At 35.3% G+C, this 19,131-nt stretch overlaps 1 protein-coding gene across 6 annotated transcripts; it reads right to left on the bottom strand.

The window, feature by feature from the left end:
* Window positions 1-12,319: 12,319 nt before the first annotated feature.
* Window positions 12,320-18,570, bottom strand: LOC132186098 (adenylyl-sulfate kinase 3). Of its 6 annotated transcripts, none has more exons than XR_015911829.1 (9): window positions 17,825-18,570; window positions 16,616-16,768; window positions 16,409-16,510; window positions 15,174-15,245; window positions 15,004-15,066; window positions 13,886-14,036; window positions 13,250-13,446; window positions 13,024-13,123; window positions 12,320-12,857 (listed from the first exon to the last, which is right to left on the bottom strand). XR_015911829.1 is itself a non-coding variant. In XM_088515083.1 (8 exons), coding segments are annotated over exons 3-6 (270 nt in total). In that variant the 5' UTR covers window positions 15,229-15,245; window positions 16,409-16,510; window positions 17,825-18,570; the 3' UTR covers window positions 12,320-12,857; window positions 13,024-13,123; window positions 13,250-13,445. The 6 variants fall into 6 exon arrangements, 1 of the variants encoding a protein (XP_088371209.1); XR_015911830.1 differs by having other exon boundaries at window positions 16,616-16,759; XR_015911827.1 differs by lacking the exon at window positions 16,616-16,768 and having other exon boundaries at window positions 17,825-17,955; window positions 18,134-18,570.
* Window positions 18,571-19,131: the final 561 nt, after the last annotated feature.

The following is a 19,131-nucleotide window of genomic DNA, read 5'->3' as shown; positions in this document are numbered from 1 at the left end:
TAAATTAGATTCTTAAAATTAATATCTTTTTATTAGGAAATTTTCAATTAAAAAGATTTATCGATTATAAAAAAATATTAGTATGAGATCTCAAATCTCAAGATACTGAGATCTCGAGATATGATAGGAGACTATATATATATATACTTTTTACGGTAGATAATTGACTATAAAAAATGTTCAATGTATCTCAAAGTTCCTACATGTGATTGGATTTATTGATGAATCCTTCCTCACAACAGAATCTAAGAGTTTCTCAGGAAAATTTTTTAAAGCCACAAATCAATGGACTTACTATATTAGTTAGAAACTAATTACATATCTTGCATAAATACATGCAGGTGCTAAGATCTTACGGTACGAAAACTGGTGGCAACCAGCTGTCATGGACAAGATCATCATGAACTCTGATGCCTCTTTCAAGCTTGATGACGAATTGAACCGTGTTGGAGTTGGAGTTGGAATTGTTGCCAGAAACATAGGCAGGATGCCAATTGGGTGGTAGTAACATTGGTTTAATATTACTGGTCCTTTTGTAAGTGACCATATTTTAATGTTAGAGGCGTTTGCAATGTTTAAAAATGTTGATCCAACGAAATAAAAGGTATATCCAATGGTTTCTTTCCAAACAGATTCGCTTTCTGTTAAAAAGATTCTAGACTATCAGTACCAAAAGATGATACCAACGAATGTAAACATGTACCTGGATCAAGCACGTAATATCATTAATACTAAACGTTAGAGTTACGATTTTGTTCACCGACAAAGTAACATGCCAGCCGACTTTTTAGCTAACTATGCTAGGGGCCTAAATGCAAAGGGTCGTTTGGATAAAACTAATCTGTTGTTCAGGGATGACGTCTTTCCAATGGGAAGGAAAGAGATGTTTATCAATGACCTGGGTATGTTCCATGTGATTGTGAAACCACTCCCACAATCACTCCCAATCGGAGGTGGTTCTATTGGTGTTTCTACTGGTGTGAAACTTTTAATAGCTATGAACACTATTGAAAGTAACAATGCAACGATACAATATTGGGCAAACGATATGTGTGCTTACTATTCACTAACATAATGTTACAATCAGGTAAAAGAGTAAATATAAGTCCGATGAAGTGGTCACCCATTGATGACATGACCGCCGTGACATACACCACAGACGCCACAGTAACTCAAAATTGTAGCGTGAGCTCAGTTGCGTTCGTTGCTAGAAATTCACACTTCCAGGTAGTCTGTTGTGGGATGGGCTGGATACCAAAGCCATTTGACATCAATATGTCAGAAGCTATAAGCATTGCTTTGACCATTAGAAGTGTAATTGACAACTCTGCAAAAGGTGCGAAGAAAATCATTATTCAATCCGACAACAAGAATGTTGTTGATCTAATTGCTAAGGGGCAAAAAAGAAGAAGCACAAAGAAAAAGAATAAAATCATTTCGAACAACTCAATTGACGAGGCATTAGGTGTGGCAGCAAATTTACTTGAGGCTAATCCTGGGGTTATTGTGGACCTGGAGCATCTTCCTCGGGTTCAGAACCTTGTAGCTGACTCTTTGGCGTTGTTGGCAAGAAGATTGTCACATGAAGTATTGAAATGCGACTTTACCAAAAACAAGGCTACTGAGTACAGTAAATTTTGGGATGGCCAACAAGAAGTGCATACTAAAATGGTTAAATTGCTTTAAATGTCGATGATATAGAAAAATAGTATGCCAATTGATTTGACTAAATTGGTACAAGTAGATGCACTTTGGACTACTCTAAAAGTCAAAGAGGAAAAATACAATGAAGCGATTTGCGTGACGCGTGTATCGATAAAGAAATCCACACCAACATTCAGAAATTTTTTTTTAAAGAATTTGATAGAAGGTATATCTTTTATTTGAAATATTTCTTTAAATATTTTTAATAAGTTTTTTTTTTTTTAATGTTGATTTTATTTCCTTTAGGACTTGTAAAACAACTAGAAGCGGGAAATGTAGAGAGAAATTTCTAGAGACGCAAGTCAGACACTATGATTGAAGAAGTTATTGGTAAGATTAATTAAATATAATTTGATTATGTTTAGCATTTTTTAGTAATTTTAACAAGGTTTGTCAACCTTGTCATTGGCAGGAAGTATTAAACCTCTAGACGGAGCTGACAATGGTGACATGTGAGTATTATTACACTCACTAATCTTATGAACATGAACTTTAGTATTTTAAAAGCTCATGAACATGAACTAATCTGATGAATACTGATAATTTTTTATACTTATCATTAGGTTGGATTGCATATCTCATAGGCTAGAGCTTTACCATGAGCGAGTACCAGTAATGAATGTAAGTTGATAATAAAATTTGTCTTCCTTATTATTTTAAGTTTTATACTTACACATTTCTATTTATAGTAAACATTTATGTTTAATATAAATAGTATGCATCAGAGATGCATAATAATAGCAGAATATAAGTCAAAGGTAGTAGTCAAAGATGATGAAATTTTCCCTATGGACTTAATAATGGCAGAACCTCTTTTTTTGGAGGTAATTATTATATGAACTAAACCTTAGTATCATAATCTATTTAAGTTTAAATTAAATCATTCATTGGTTGATAGATTGAGGGCGAGAGGTATGAGGCTGAAATGTTGCCGGGCTTCCGAATGAATTTGGAGTGATACAATTTAGAAAAAGTGGTTGTTGCTTTGAAGGTAATTACAAGAATAGCACAACAAAAGGAGGACCTGAGCCTATACAGGGACAAACTGAAAGGTAAGCTTACTTTATTTTTATTTTTGTTTTTGTTTTTGTTTTTATTGTTAAGGCAATAAAAAAAATTGAAATGAATTTTCAGCAATCAAAGAAGCAGAAGAATTTGTTGTACCACTCGATGATGGAAAACACAAGATTTTGAAGATGGTAAAGAGATTAATTGAGAATATAACCGACTTCTTTAAAAAGTAGACATGATGTTTGTGTAAGGGTTGACTGATACCTTTTGAATATAGAGAAACAGAATAGAAAAGCAAAGTAGACATGATGTTTGTGTAAGGGTTGACTGACCCCTTTTGAATAAAGAAACATAATAGAAAAGCAGAGAGTGTAGTAGCAGAAGAAAATCGAGATGGTTCATGTTTGTATAAAGGACTGACCCCCATTTTGAATATAGAGAAACAGAATAGAAGAGCATAGAGTATATAATAGTAGCAGAAGAAAATCGAGATGGTTCCTGCAACAAGATTTCTGATTTTATTTTGATATGACTTATTAGCACTTTAGGAGATCTTTGTTTATATAAAAGTAGACGTTTATGCCTGAATGCTTGACATTTGACAAGATATGAAAACACAAAACAAAACAAAAACAAAAACTATCAATTTTGTTAACAAAAAATCGAAATTTTTTAATTTTTTTCTTATTAAAAGGATTTTTTTTTAAAACTATAAATTTGACACCATTTGGATATATATATATATTTTTTTTAAGTTTTAGGTTTTTTTAAAAGTTTTAGTAGTTTTTATTTATTTATTAATCTCTAAAACTGTTGGGAATACTTCTGTTTAAATGTGATTCTTAAAATTAATATTTTTTTATTAGGAAATTTTCAATTACAAAAATTTATCGATTATAAAAAAATATTAGTATGAGATCTCAGATCTCAATATATATCAAAATCTCAAGATACTGAGATCTCAAGATATGATAGGAGACTATATATATATACTTTTTACGGTAGAGAATTGACTATAAAAAATGTTCAATGTATCTCAAAATTCCTACATGTGATTTGATTTATTGATGAATCCTTCCTCACAACAGAATCTAAGTGTTTCTCAGGTAAATTTCTTAAAGCCACAAATCAATGGACTTACTATATTAGTTAGAAACTAATTACATATCTTGCATAAATACATGCAGGTGATAAGATCATGCTTTTTCACTTTGACGCCTCTTTCAAGCTTGATGACGAATTGAACCATGTTGGAGTTGGAGTTGGAATTGTTGCCAGAAACATAGGCAGCATGCCAATTGGGTGGCATTTACATTGGTTTAATATTACTGGTCCTTTGGTAAGCGACCATATTTTAATGTCAGAGTCATTTGTAATGTTTAAAAATGTTGATCTAGCGAAAGAAAAGGGATATCCAATGGTTTCGTTCCAAACAAACTCGCTTTTTGTTAAAAAGATATTAGACTATCAGTACCAAAAGATGATACCAACGGATGTAAACATGTACTTGGATCAAGCACGTAATATCATTAATACTAAACGTTAGAGTTACGATTTTGTTCACCGACAAAGTAACATGCCAGCCGACTTTTTAGCCAACTATGCTAGGGGCCTAAATGCAAAGGACCATTTGGATGAAACTAATCTTTCGTTCAGGGATGACGTCCTTCCAATGGGAAGGAAATTGATGTTTATCAATGATCTGGGTATGTTCCATGTGATTGTGAAACCACTCCCACAATCACTCCCAACCGGAGGTGGTTCTACTAGTGTTTCTTCAGGTGTGAAACTTTTAACAGCTACGAACACTATATAGTTTGGGTGAATTGTGCTCGATTTCCCGACTTGATGATAGCCCCTAGTCTTGAAAAGTGGAACAAATATTTTTTGATAATCAATTTTTTGAACCCCTTGTAGATGCAACTTTAACATTGAGCCTTAAGCGGAGGAAGAGACACGAACCATATCAAGTAAAGGCACATGAGCTCGATAGAGGGCAGCAAGGAGCCATTTTTTTTTTTTTTTTTTTTTAATTTATATATATATATATAAAATGATGTATTGTAAATATTAAGTTTTGTTTTGTTTTGTATTAATTTTTATTTAGTTTTTATTTTCCTTTATTTATTATTTGGTGTATATATATATATATATATATATATATATATATATATATATATATATTAATGATGTATTGTAAATATTAGGTTTAGTTTAGTTTTGTATTACTTTTTATTTAGTTTTTTTTTTCCTTATTTTTTATTTGGTAGACAATAGATTTTTGCTTTATTTTTGGCTTTTTATTTGGCCCACAAATTTCTTATGGGCCCAGTAAAAGCAGAGCCCAATTTCTCACTCAGACCAGTCTATAAAGCTTCCCATAGCCCAGCCCAACCCAGCCCACAATGGCCCTCAGTCCAGCCCATAAGTACCCTCACAGCCCAGCCAGCCCAACCCAAAAGTGCTCTCACAGCCCACCCAGCCCAGCCCATAGGTACCCTCATAGCCAGCACAACCCTAAATCCTAAGGTATAAAACGCCTCTTTGTTGTCCTAAACCCTAAGGTATACCTCTGTGTGTCCCTAAACCACATACTATCCTTGAGGAGATCATAATGAGATCGTAACCCTAAGGTATACCTAGGGGTGTCAACCCGGTCCGGTTTCTCGGTTTTTGGCCAAAACCGGAACCGGAACCGGGACCTCGGTTAACCGGGGTCTCGGTTCCCGCCCGGTTCCGGTAACCGGTTTTTGAAAAAAATTAGTGTTTAGGGCTTATTTTAGGTATTAGGCCTAAAATAAGCCCATTATTTTTTTCATAAGTTAGCTCATTTTAAAAAAAAACTATTAATCTTTTTGTCTAAATTAAAGATGCTTTATTGTGATTGTTCCAGATAATTAAAAAAATAAACCTAAAAAAGCCTAAAAATCCTAAAAAATCAATGTTTTTTCCTATATGAGCCTTAGAAATAAAAATTCAAAATTTTTAAAATACCCTAAAAATCATTTTAAATTAGATACATAAAGAAAACATTAAAACAATAAAAAGTAAAAACAAGTATGTAAACAAACCAACATGCACAAGAAATAAATACCCCTTACTATAACAATTCAAAACCCAAAAAAATAAAAAATAAAACAAGTATTTAAATAATCTACCAATCAAAAGAAATATACTCACAATAAAAATAGTTCACAAACATATTACAAAGACAATATATATATATATATATATAATTTAATAAAATAATACCCGGTTCCGGTTTTTCCGATTTTTGGCACCCCAAAAACCGGGACCGGAACCGGGGTCCCGGTTTTTTTTATTTTTTGCGACCGGAACCGGAACCGGGTCCCTGGTTTCCCGGTCCCGGTTCCCCAGTTTCCCGGTCCCGGTTCCGGTTTCCCGGTTATTTTTGACACCCCTAGGTATACCCCTGTGTGTCCCGACACCAACCATTTCAAGAAAAGACAGAAGAACTTGATAGAAGGCGGCAAGAAAGACCAAGAGTTTGTATGAAATCTTTGGTTTTGGGCCCTGATGATAAAGGATGAGCCCTAAAAATGACTTTTTATTTATTTATTTATTTATTTTTAAATGATGTATTGTAAATGTGATGTAATTTGAGAATTTTTTGGTTTGGTTTTGCATTACTTTTTTATTTAGTTTTTTTTTTCTTTATTTTTTATTTTGTAAACAATAGTTTTTTGTTTTATTTTTTGCTTTTTATTTGGTAAAGAAGATTTTTTTGGCCAAACGAAACCTAATTTTCAAAGCCCATAAAGCTCGTAAAGCTCTCCTAGCCCAGCTCAACCCATAAAACTCTCAATGTCCCATCGCATCCATGCCACCCAGCCCAACCCTAAAATTAAACCCTAAATCTATAAACCCCTCATTGTGCTTATAACACTGAAGGGCTCTTTCTTGAGGAGAACACAGCACCTGGTTGTTTGCCCCATTTTAACTGGTAAACTCTCATCTGTTGTTTGTAATTGTAGTCTTTTGTCTCAAGCTATCTCTGTTTTTAAGTTTTCATGCTTTGAAATTCGTAGCTGAATAGACTGGCCACCGTGTTTCCTTCTCTTTCTTATACATGTGTACTCCCCGTGTTTCAAGTTAGCGGTGGCCTATCTCTATCTGTTTGAATTTTTTGGCGTCATTAGAAATCTTGGCCTTTCTAACCCAAATTTTTTGTGCTCTTTAATATAGGAAACGAAAGGGGAATTTGAGAAAATGATAATAATAATAAAAAAAATCAAATGAAACTTTAACAAAATTTTGTTCTTGTCAAATTAGTTCCGTGGGTGGGCATTATCGGTGGTAGTGGCGTTCGATGCCGAAAGTGTTTGGTGGTGGGCGGATGCGGATGGTCAGGGTTGAGAGAGAGGGCATCGTGGGAGGAGTGAGGAAGAGGGGGAAAATAGGAGGGAAAATGAAAATGCCCCTCACGCGTGCGGCGTGCTTTCAAGTTTTTTTTTTTTTTAAATACTAATAATCCTAGTTCAGTTAACCAGGACACGTCATAAGATGCGGATGGTTACTCAGACGGAATCACACATATGACATACCTAAATGTAAATGGGCTGGACGCAATTTTCTGAATGTCCAATGGGCTTTGATGTTGTTCTTCAATTGTATGAAGAAGAGGACTATATGCCCCCCACCCAAAAAATTTCCCCCCAAACCCATTTTCCCTCCACCCCATTCTCCCTCCACCCAATTTCTCTCTCCACCGGCGCCGGCGCCGGCGCCGTGATCTGCTCTCCCCCACCGTCGACCGAGCCCAGAGAGAGAGACACGATCGTCTTCCCCCCACCCCAAAAAATTTCCCCCCAAAACCCATTTTCCCTCCACGGCTCCACCCCATTCTCCCTCCACCGAAAACTCTCTCCACCGGCGCCGGCTCCGTGATCCCACTGAAACCGGCGCCGTGATCTCCTCTCCCCCACCGTCACTGCCGACGCGGCCGACGACCACATCGACTGCCCTCCATCAGCTCCGGCGCTTCCCCCCCACCCCAAAAAATTTCCACTGCTCCTCTTTCCTCTTCCCAAACCCTAGAGACTGCTCCTCCGCTTCCCTCGCACAGGTCTCTCTCTCTCTCTCTCTGAGCATGTAAAAGCTTGAATTCATTCTTTCAATGGTATACTTGAAGGAAGGCACAAGCTTGAGTCACTTTTTGGAGTTTTTTTTGGCTGGTTTAGAGAATTATCCTTTAACCTTTGTGTGCTATATTTTTGCATTTTTTGTTCGGGTTTCAGGTGATTGAAAGGGTCTACAGGCAGACGTTTCTTCAGATTCTTCTACATCAATGGCTCCTAAAGGTATTGGATTCGATCTCTGTTTCTACTTTGGTCTCATTGTTTTCTTTTTCTTTCTGCTTCTTCTGTTTCTCGGTTGTTTTTCTTATACTGTTTGTTTGGTTGCGGAGAAAACTGAGTAGAACAAGAAGACGATACCATAAATCTTGTGTGTATTGAGTTCCACTGAGCCAATTGACTATCTAGGGTGGCTTCTTTTAAAATAGAACAAAGCTCGTTGTGTTTTCTTGAAATTGTTGGGGTTAAGTGTTTATGATATTATTGTAGTGCTGGCATACTGTCGTTTTCGTGATATCTCTATGCTAGCTTTTTTGATTTTGTTGTTTTATTTGAATTCAGTTATTTTATTTGTTTTATTTCTGTCCCTATGTGCTATCGAAACTGAGGAGAAAAGAAAGTTGAACGGAATTATTGAAATTATGCCTTTTCCTCAGAAAATGAATGAGGAAATGAGCTTGTCCTAGCCAAAAATTGCATTAGGCTTAGTGTAAAATTACTGTGTTTTGATACTTTTAGATTTATATGTGGAGAAGAACCCTACCTAAAAAAAAAAAAGGACAGCAGTGTTGCTGTGTGTATTGTCATGTTCTAAGGGATTCCTAAGGCAGATATCAGAAGTATGAGGTATGTGGTAATTGAATAAGGTGGAAAGAAAAAAATGGTGTAGTAGTTTCGAGAGAATGGAATGCTTGTATTGTTGAGGATGGAAGAAAATTAAATGGCAGGTTTGAATTGGCTGTTTTGAAGATCAATTTTTTTTTTTTTTTTTGAGAGAGGGCTGGGCTGCTACCAGTTGATTTATTTTACATTGGTAGACTTTGGATTTAATTAATTTCGGAGATTTGGTTTTCATTTTTCCCATTCTCTTTAATTTTTCTTATGTACTCTAGCATCCTGGCAACACCTTTTTCCACTTTTAGTGAAATTAGTACCTTATCAGAAAAGGAAAAAGAACAAGTGAAGTATTTGGATATCCAACCTAATCCAAAATCATTTACCTTAGTTCAAACATATGCTTAGATATGAACTTGTCTGAAAGTCTGTTTTGTTGATGATATGTTGCAGGTTTTTTGTGGTGTGTTTATGGTTTTGAGGTTAATCTGTTTCCTCTGTAAGGGTGTTGCTACAGATTTTCTATGTTTCTTGTTTTGAGGATAGGGTAAATTCTGGAGGTTTGTTGTGATCTTTTGGAGGCTCTCTTATTTTTAGCTAGTGCTTTTAGTAAATGTTAAAAGATTTTGAGTTTGTAGTTGGCTGATTGTGGTGTATAGTTTTTGTAAGTGTTGGAAATTTGTAATGATGTATAATTTTTGCAAGTTTAAATAGTTGGCATGTTTTTGTAAGTTGGAACAATTGGAATGGTATATGGTTTTGGTAAGTTTGAACAGTTGGTAGCAACTTTTGTAATTGTGATTAATGTCCAGAGAAGCAGACAAATTATTGAAGTCATATTCTTTGGACAAATTATTTAAGTCATATTACTTGTGGAAGCACTTTGCTCACGTCTGTTTGATTGGAAATTGAGAAATTTTGTTGCTCATTTTTGTGTTTTTCGTTTTATTTCCAGCCACTGTTTCATTAGTTTTTAATTATCTTCTTCATGTTTTGGCAAATTTTGTTAGTTTTAACAGCTGGGAAGTTCTCATTTTGTGATTCTAGTACTGGGTTTCTGGCGATTTCCCAGCGAGGGCGTTTCAGGAGCCATTGAAGGTGTTAAACGTGAATAAAAGCTCGAAACGTTTTCATCTTCTAGATGTATGTCTCTGTGTTTTCTACCCTGTTCTCTTAAAGTACCAATTGGGTTTTTTAAACTTAGAGAGAACCCATTTTGGTTTTTGGGATGTCATATATTTTTGTTGTTGGGTTTGGATGGTCCTGGGGTGGATTTGAAGCAAAGCTGAAAGAATGATAAGCCACGTCATCTTTTTTGTGTGAATTGTTTTTAGTTGGTTGGTGGATGTGTATTTCTGCTTTTCAAAGGCTTTATTCTGGTGGGAGTTTTGTTACTAACAATAAAGGGCGGGGATGCTTTTCTATATCCATTTGATGTGTTCTTTGTTTTCTCCTACGATTTTTAGGAGGATCTTACAATAGGATTTCAGTGACCTGTTGAAAAGTGGTGTAAATGTGTTTGCAGATGAACGGTTTGTAATGTGCTTGTTGATGTTACAGTATTGTACCTCGCAATGGAAAAAAAGAAATGGTTGTGGAAGAGGAAGTCTTCTGACAAAAGCACCGGCGAAACTGAGAGTTCAGGTTCGATATCTTCGCATTCAGAGAGATACTCTGATGATCAGGTATGCAGCTGAATCCTCACTACAACAAAATTTGTGTTACATTTGACTTCTAGGAAGCTTCAAGGCCTTTAACTGATAATGACCACAGAAACCTCTGTATCTCTGCACTCCATTTTTTCTTTTTGTTAGAAACTATTCTTTTCTCTAAATCACTTAAACATTTATGCAATGTTTCAAGTTTCGCTGACATTTCGGGAGTGTGACATTCTGCTTTTGATTTTTACTATTTATGAAAAATTTGGGCATCAACCTTTTACCATGTGAACCTGCTCTACAGATAAACTTTTGAGAATTTTTTTAAAAAAGCTCAACATGGTTCTTTGCTGACTTTCTAACCGTCCAATTGAGTGTCTTCTGATCTCAAAAGGGAAATATGAGTATCTTGCAGTTATAAAAAAGTGTTGGTACTTGGTTGCTTGTCCAACCTCTTTGAAGTCCCCCTCCCATTTCTTTCAGCATAACTAAATTTCCTCTAACATGCATGAGAAGGCCACTCTTTCTCAGGCTGTCCCACTCATTAATTATCTTGAATGAAGAAGTTTATCTTATGTCTAAGACATCAGATTATAGCAAGTTGATTCGCAACTTGTGTTTTCCAATATAGGATAATTTTTCTACATCTTATTTTGATTGTGGTGATTTTATCTTTATTAATTAAATGGTGTAATAATTGGTTTGGTAGACTTAATTGTTAAACTTGGGGTTAGAATTATATTTTTCAATTTGATTATATTTCTTGCTTATGAAATCTTAAAATTTGATCAGCAATTTCTCATTACAGGTTGATCTTGCCACTGATAAGCCAAATATCGTTCTGTTCAATGTGAACTTCTCTAATGGTCTTCCACAAGATGTGTTCAGAGGAGTTAGGTCCACCAATTTCTTTCCAAAGAAATGGGCAATACATGCACTTGATGTTGGGTTCGGTTTTAACTGTCTACTAGTTTATATGGTTTTCTCTGTGTACAAAAGGGATCATCTTACTATACTGAAGCTAATGTTGAAGTTGACTTGATTTGTAAGTCCAAACATATTAAATGAGAATATGTCTGTAACAGCTCATTTAATCTAAAGATCATTTCTTTTTTCAATCTGTATTAGTTCAGAGCTCTTTCAAACTTGAATATTCAAACACTAGAGAAAGGAAAAATTATCCTCTCCAATTAAAGGGCTTGAGAAGACCCGTGAAAACAAAGAAAATCAAGCATAATCATCATTCATAAAAGTTAAGAGGATTTTGGAAATGCTGGTTCCAAAATATGCATTTGTACACACTTTTCATACAGGAAAAAGTAAAGAGAAAATATTTTATCTAATAAAAAAGAAATATCTACTTCCATTCTCTTACGCATGGTTTATTCATCTCCGTACAAAGAAGCATGTTACACAATCATTTTTCAACTATGTTTTTTTACAAATTTAATAGTAGATTTGCCAAAAAAGAAAAGAGACAAAATGTACAAGAAATAATTTTGTTCAAATATTGAAAATACTTGTTAGACGAGAATTACCAAATAATTTTAAAATATGGTCCCTAGTCCTTACTACTAAAACACTTTCCAAAACAAATCACAAAATACTTCAATATATATATAATGCCTAATCTTTGGTGGACCCGGTGGTTACAAAACAAGATATAGAAACCACCACCTGTTAAGTGACACCTATAATAAACTCAATTTTTTTCAACCATTTTTGTTTTGTTTCTTTTTATCTTCTTTAAATAGTACTCAATTTTTTACTTGCTCAAAACTTTCAAATGTAAACCCACCAGATACACCTTAATTTCATCTTTACAAAAACTCCTTTCAAAACACAACCGAAAACACTATTCAGACAATTTATTAAGCACACCCACTACTTTCTTCTTTTTTTTTTAAAAAAAAAAAATGAATAAAAGGGAAGCTGAACAAGAAGACCTTAACCTGGTTCAAACATAGCAATATATAAAAGAAGAATAAAATGATAATCATGAAAGGAAATGCACTCTAACAACAATAAGAGAATCACATCTGATTGTGTAAGAAAAATTTCAAATACATAGTGTAAAAAACCACTCTAAAGCGTAAAACAACCGTTTTTCATTTGACTCTAGGGATGCCACTATGGAACCGATGACTTCATGAAGCACAAGAGGCTGCTCCTTTCAAGAAGCAGGATTCAACAAAAATAGGCAATAAGAAAGGAAGCATACAGCTGGCCATACTGCCCATGCAACTTAAAAGACGAGTCTCTATTAAATTTTTTTTTTGGGTCGACTTTCCAATTTTTTTTCCCTTGTATGTTAATGAATTGTTACAATGGGCAGAAGCAAATCAAGGGGGGGGGGGGGGGGGGGGGGGGGGGGGGGAACAAGATCAGGTGTTTCTGCCTCGATGGATTTCAAGGCAGTGTTCACTTTTTTCAACCAATTGTCCAGACGATCGCGCAAGGATGTGATCTGTGGAATCCCCAATACTCTTGGCTGCACCCAGGATACATGCACTGTTCTCTCAACTTGATCAATTATGCCCTCGATCAGATGAACCTGCAATAAAGTTCTCCCAGTGGTTTGTATTCAATCAAAAGTTGTTCCACAAAAATTATGTTGCAAGAAACATGCCAAATAGGAAAGTCACAAAGGTAGTAAAGATTCACAAAGCATTTAAAGATCAATTACTCTTCATTAATATTTCAAGGACATGGGGACTTACAAAAAGGCTCTTCATAAGAAGATGCTCCACCTCCTCGATAGAAAGTTTTGTGCGCTCTGCAATGATACTCAAAGGTATAGTTCGATCATCAGATGACCGGCTGCAAGGAAACATGTAGCAGTTAATCAATTATGCCAATTGTATCGGGAAAGACTTGTTCCTCTGGCACAAATCAAAGGTAGAACCAAAAAAAAAAAAAACAAACAAAAAAAGACAAATGCTAAACCTGAAAATAATTTCCATCAAGCAGATAATATTTATCTTTTCCACCAGCTTTTTCTCATTCTCAACTAATGATGGCTGAGCCCTCAGAGCAGCATTGTGCACATGACATAGGTCCTGATAACGAACTAAATCACCAGAGTTGAATGCCTGAAGAATATAGTAGAGCCACTCAACATTTGTTCCTAGAAGACTCTTAATCTGCAGAAAGTAAAAGATGTCACCACCCATCATAGCAGGCTGCTAAAATGAAGCATCTAAAAATTTAGTAAGAGAAAAGACTCAGTATCGAAAAGCGAATTCATGTCACATCAAGAAACTGTTTCAAATGATCCAATACTCCAAAAAAATTATAGAACCACCAGGAACATAAAAAAACAAAAACTCTAGAGCAATGCATGATGTGTAAGCCATTAAAATCCAAATCCAATTTCCATCCTTTTTGAGTTGGTCATACAAACATTCAACAATATAGATAAACAAACTAATGAAATGAAATTAAGCATATACCAGTGCATACTATATTGAATGTCAATTCACACGTCCATTCTGTGCCTTAAATCTGTTTATAAAAAATCTAACTTTCAAGCCTTAGCCACCTCCAAGTAGAAAAAGTTTGTTGTTTACAGAAAATACTTACCAACTCAAAAGTATGTTTTCAGTTCGATCTTCTAATTTGAAACTAAGGTCCTTGTTTAGTCCATGCCGAAGGTTATCTCCATCAAGGACATAGGACAGCTTTCCCCTAGAATGCAGTTCTCTACTTAATGAGCATGCCAGTGTGCTTTTCCCTGAACAATTTGTACAAAAAGCTTCAGCAAGACATAGCAACTACATCCAATTATGCAGCACTTACAAAAAGCATTTCTTATGGAGCAAGAAGATGTCCTGAAACATGAATGCAGCAGTCAAATAGAAATATATCAAATGAATCAGCAGCCCAAAAAAGCCGTCAATACCTAAGAATAAACGGTGGTATCATCCATGAAAAACTAAAAAAAAAACTATTAAAGAAAAAAGCAAAAATTCTGAATCAACAAGAATCATCTTAATTAAATAGCTATGAGGATCAAGCAAGTATAGGAGTCATTGATCTTTGAACAGAATAACACCAATGCTTAGGCATCTACACTTGATAAATTACTGTCATCTCTTTCTGGTAAGTGACAAGTTTAGATAACTCACACAAAGATGACAAAAATACTTAGTAACAACTAGGTACCACCTATTCTTCAGTAAACACCAACTCAAAACTGTTAACATTTATTTGTGCATGTGTGTGTGTGTCTGTGAGAGAGAGAGAGAGACAGCTATCATGAGAGGCAACTTTATCTGTTTGAACTCTACAGCTCACTATGATCAGAATCTTAGACCCAAGATTCTTCCATTTTTATTTTAAGTTCTGTAATTTAATTTGTATAACTTGAATAACAACTACTACCACATTGGCTACAATAACAAAACGCAGTAAATTTCCAGTAAAATAGTGATACAGTATACAACTTGGCCAGACACAATCCTCATTGCAGATTTTCGGTACAACTTCTCTATAAATGACATTGAGGGTAGCACTATATTATTAAGAAAATCCTATTAAGCCCATGGCAATTTATGTGATTGACCAACTGGAAGCATGGCTTTGAAAACTAAGTAAATTACATATAATCTTAACTCAGACTCTCTTGGAAGTTTGGCAAGCAAAATTTTCTCACCCGTGTATTTAGTTATAAGATGCAAATGTGTCAAATATTCACTTACCGGTTCGAATGAGGAGGAAAGATGCATATGACCCAAAGATTACATTGTAGCCAAGCTGGAGACCTGAAAACCACACATATAACCAATTCAAGGAACTGACATCTGATGGGTGGAATATGTAAAATTTGAGAACCACATGTATCCCGTGGAAAGAGTAAACTTGTATCTACCTACAGCCAAGGAAGTTTTGATCCAGCTGTAGTTTTTCTTGCTGTAGAACTCCATTAAATGGTTTAGATGTGCTGCAAAACATGTTCACAAACAATAAGACTGGGAATGACCAATGATCAGCATGGATGTTTCAAGTACTTAGATAAACTTGGATAGAGGATTCTCCCGCTCTTCCATATTAGCAACTCACTTTTTGTCATATATAAATTTCAAGGCGAATTATCATAGTTTATAGAGTTACTCCAAAGTAATTATGGACAGATTATGTGTACATCAGTTTTCAAGTTATACCAGAATTTCAGTTCCATAGATCAATAGCCAATTAGTACAGAAACAGATAACATAATGACTTCACTCCTAAAGATCATTTAATTCCTAAAACACATCCATGATTGTAATCGAACATAAGCGCCCACCAAGCTCTAAGCAGGTCACAAGAAATGCTTCATAATTATCTGAACGACACCAATGCAAAATGATACAGGTTCAATGACAACAATAGATGTAAGCCTAACATCAAATTGGAAATTTAATTTATACACAACCAACAACTAACTATAGTCTCAAACTTGGAGTCCACCTACCAAAAACAACATAGACATCAATTCCACAAAATACTACAAATTTCTCATGAACATAAATTATAGACATAATAAGTCCAGTCTCTTTTTTGGAATTTCTATATGTATGTGGAATTTCTCTTTTTTGCAATTTCTACTGTAGAGTGACCTTTTGCAATTTCTCTTTTTTGAAGCAATTATAAACAAGCTTGATTCAAAGCACAAAAACAAGAAAAACAAGCCCAAAAACACAAAATCAGCATTAACAATATTACACCAGAAAATTCTACATGTATGCACAAAACCTACAGCAAGTTGAATAATGCACCAATAATCTTAAATAAATTAAATTAAATTAAAAATTACAACAAGTTGAATAGCCCCTGAAGAGAAATATAAGAGAAAACTAAAGGAATTGAGAGTGAAAGTGCTTAAAAATTTGTTTGAAATCTCAGCACCCAGAAATAAAGGATTCATCTCATCATGCAAAGGCATAACACTGTCTCTCTTTCATTCAAATGCTTCTAGCATTTGCTATTTACTTGCTTGCAAATTCTTATAAAGAGAACCATGCCATCATTTTCTATTTACTCTTGCTTAGAATTTGATTGTTCAAAGATAACATACTTCATGCAATAAACTAAATTATCAACATCAAAAGAAAAGCAACTCACATAATGGTGGAACATCTCCACAACCTTCTCAGCTTCTTCAACAGTACTCATAGTGATAAACCCAAACCCTCTACTTTGATATGTTCCCCTCTTGTAATTCACCTATAACAAAATCAGTAAATTAGCATAATTTCATGGCAGAAAATTCCCCATCTTCCAGTTTTACTCTCTCACACACACAAAAACCAACAAAAATGCAAACTTTACCTCATCAATCTCAACAATTCCAACAAGATGATGTCATGTGAATGAATTCTCCAAAAAAAGAAAAAAAAAAAAAAAAAAAAAAAAGGCTTCTCACAAGCCCAAAGATCTGGAGAGCGCATTGGAAGATGTTCACCCCCAATGTTGCTGCATTCACTTATTTTTATATTAATGGACACAAAATCAATTAATAGCTTACACAAGTTGAAAAACCATAAGCAACAAGTATGCATAAGAAGCTACGAATCAACATCAATGAGGGAAAGGTTAAAAAGAGACCAAAAAGAAAGAAAGGAAAAAAAAAAAAAGAGTTGGGGATTTCAAAATTAAGCTCTAGCCTCAATTATAACATGTTGCAGGCCACTTTTGAATCAGCACAAGTTCATTATCCATTTTACATTGATGGTTCATCAAATCCGTACAAATTTCAACTTTGCAAACAAGTTTAAGGAGAGCTTAAGGTCTTAGGTCCATGGCGGGGACACTCTGAAAACAAAACATTTGACAATAACACAACTCCACTAGAATAGACAGCGATATCTTAGAATGGGAACTTGAGAGAGTTTATAGGTGCTCCAAATGAACCAATAGCTATTCATATACTTTTCTAATGACCACCAAATGGCTTTTTGCCTTCTTAATGAGGTGTATAAGAGAATGTGCTTTTTGGAAGGTATTCACATAGAATTGACCCACATAAACAAAACAAAGGTGTTCATATAGAATTAGTATTGGTGGGCTCTTTTTTGGCTTTTTTCCTTCATATATTCAGAGGCATCATAAAAGTTATCATCTGAGTGATGAAGTAGATTTTGCTATAGACCTTATCATCATACGCAAATAACATTGAGACCAATTACAATGATCAAAAAAAAAAAACTCAATTTTCTAACAATATTATACTTCTCAGGTCTGTACCTTATTCAATGTATGCCCAGCAATATAAATTCCAGCACCCAACCAATGAAAATATATTGAAATTTACAATTTTTTAACCATCTAATCAGCCACCACAATGCAAACAACATAAAATCATGAATTGGGCCCGTAAGAAACTAAGCTGATCATGTCATCGCATTGGGCAAAAGGAAATAAAACAATGAGATAAACCCAGCAAATCTATTTCGAACAAAGCTCCATAAATCACTAAGTAAAACAAGCACTAGAAGCTAACCAATTAGTCAAATCTAAAGCGAGAGAGAGAGAGAGTACCTGAGAGAGACATTGATGAAGAGGAGATTTCTGGAAGAGGTGAAAGGATAAGAAGAGCTAAGCACTAGAAAACTCCAGGACATATATTTCATCATTAATTCTCACTCGGTCTTTCTCATAAACGAAGCTTCCTTTTCACAAAGAAAATACCAACAACCCATTTGAAACAGAGAATAAGCAATGAAAAATTTGAGAGCCCATGAAAAATTTGAGAACGAAATTGAAACGTAATAGACAAAGCAGAAAGTGAAAGATGTGGAAATAAAATCAAAATGAAATGGCTTTCTAACTTTGCCTTGGTTTTTCAACCTTGTAAAAGTCTCAAAGAGCCCGAGGGTCTCAAGAGGCCTTGGCCTTCTTGGCGTGGTGGAGGCCGCCTGGCGCAATTGAAGGCGATATCGAAGTCTGCACTGTTGACCTTAACGGCAATGCCAATAGGCCGGGTCGGTGAGGGTCCCAGGCGTGGTAGAGCTGGTCATCGCACGGTGGGGTGGTTTTGGGCTCATCGGTGGCAGTGACGGTGGGGAGAGGAGAAGACTCACGGTGCCGGTGGGGGAAGAAAATGGTTTGGGGAGAAAAAGGGGGGAAATGAAATGTGATTCACGGGAGAAAGGGTTTGGGGTCGTCGGCGGCAGTAACGGTGGGGAGAGGAGATGATGGCGCCGGCGACGGTGCCGGTAGGGGGAGAAATGGTTGGTTTGGAGGGAGAATGGGAGGGAGAATGGTTTGGGGAAAATTTTGGGGGGAAATCAAATGGACGGGGGTGGAGGTTTTTGACGCAGGATTTTGGAATTTTTTTTTTTTTTTTTTAAATAGAGGTTACGACGTGGCACATGCCACGTCAGCGGCGTGCGTTACTGTTCACGCACGCCGCGTAACCTGTATCATTACTCTGGAAGAGTATCTCAAAAACCAGGACACGTCATAAGATGCGGATGGTTACTCAGACGGAATCACACATATGACATACCTAAATGTAAATGGGCTGGACGCAATTTTCTGAATGTCCAATGGGCTTTGATGTTGTTCTTCAATTGTATGAAGAAGAGGACTATATGCTTGATCCATGTACATATTAATTAGGGAAAAATACATTTTATCTCCTTAATTATCTATTTATTTACACTTTTAACCATAATATTTAAAAAATGACATTTTATTTCCTCAAAGTATTTAACATTTTACCCCCTCCTTAATAGAATTCTAAAATATCTCCCATGATAGCTTCATAATATTTTTAATGCTATAATAGAAAGTTTGTATAAAAAAGCCTAAGACATTCAAGAGTTTATATACACATAGTTAAG

This window comes from Corylus avellana, chromosome 4 (genome assembly GCF_965113065.1).
Source record: "Corylus avellana chromosome 4, dhCorAvel1.hap1.2, whole genome shotgun sequence".
Lineage (NCBI taxonomy): Eukaryota > Viridiplantae > Streptophyta > Magnoliopsida > Fagales > Betulaceae > Corylus > Corylus avellana.
The sequence above is the reverse complement of the archived record's forward strand: the minus strand, read 5'-3'. Positions and strand labels throughout refer to the sequence as shown.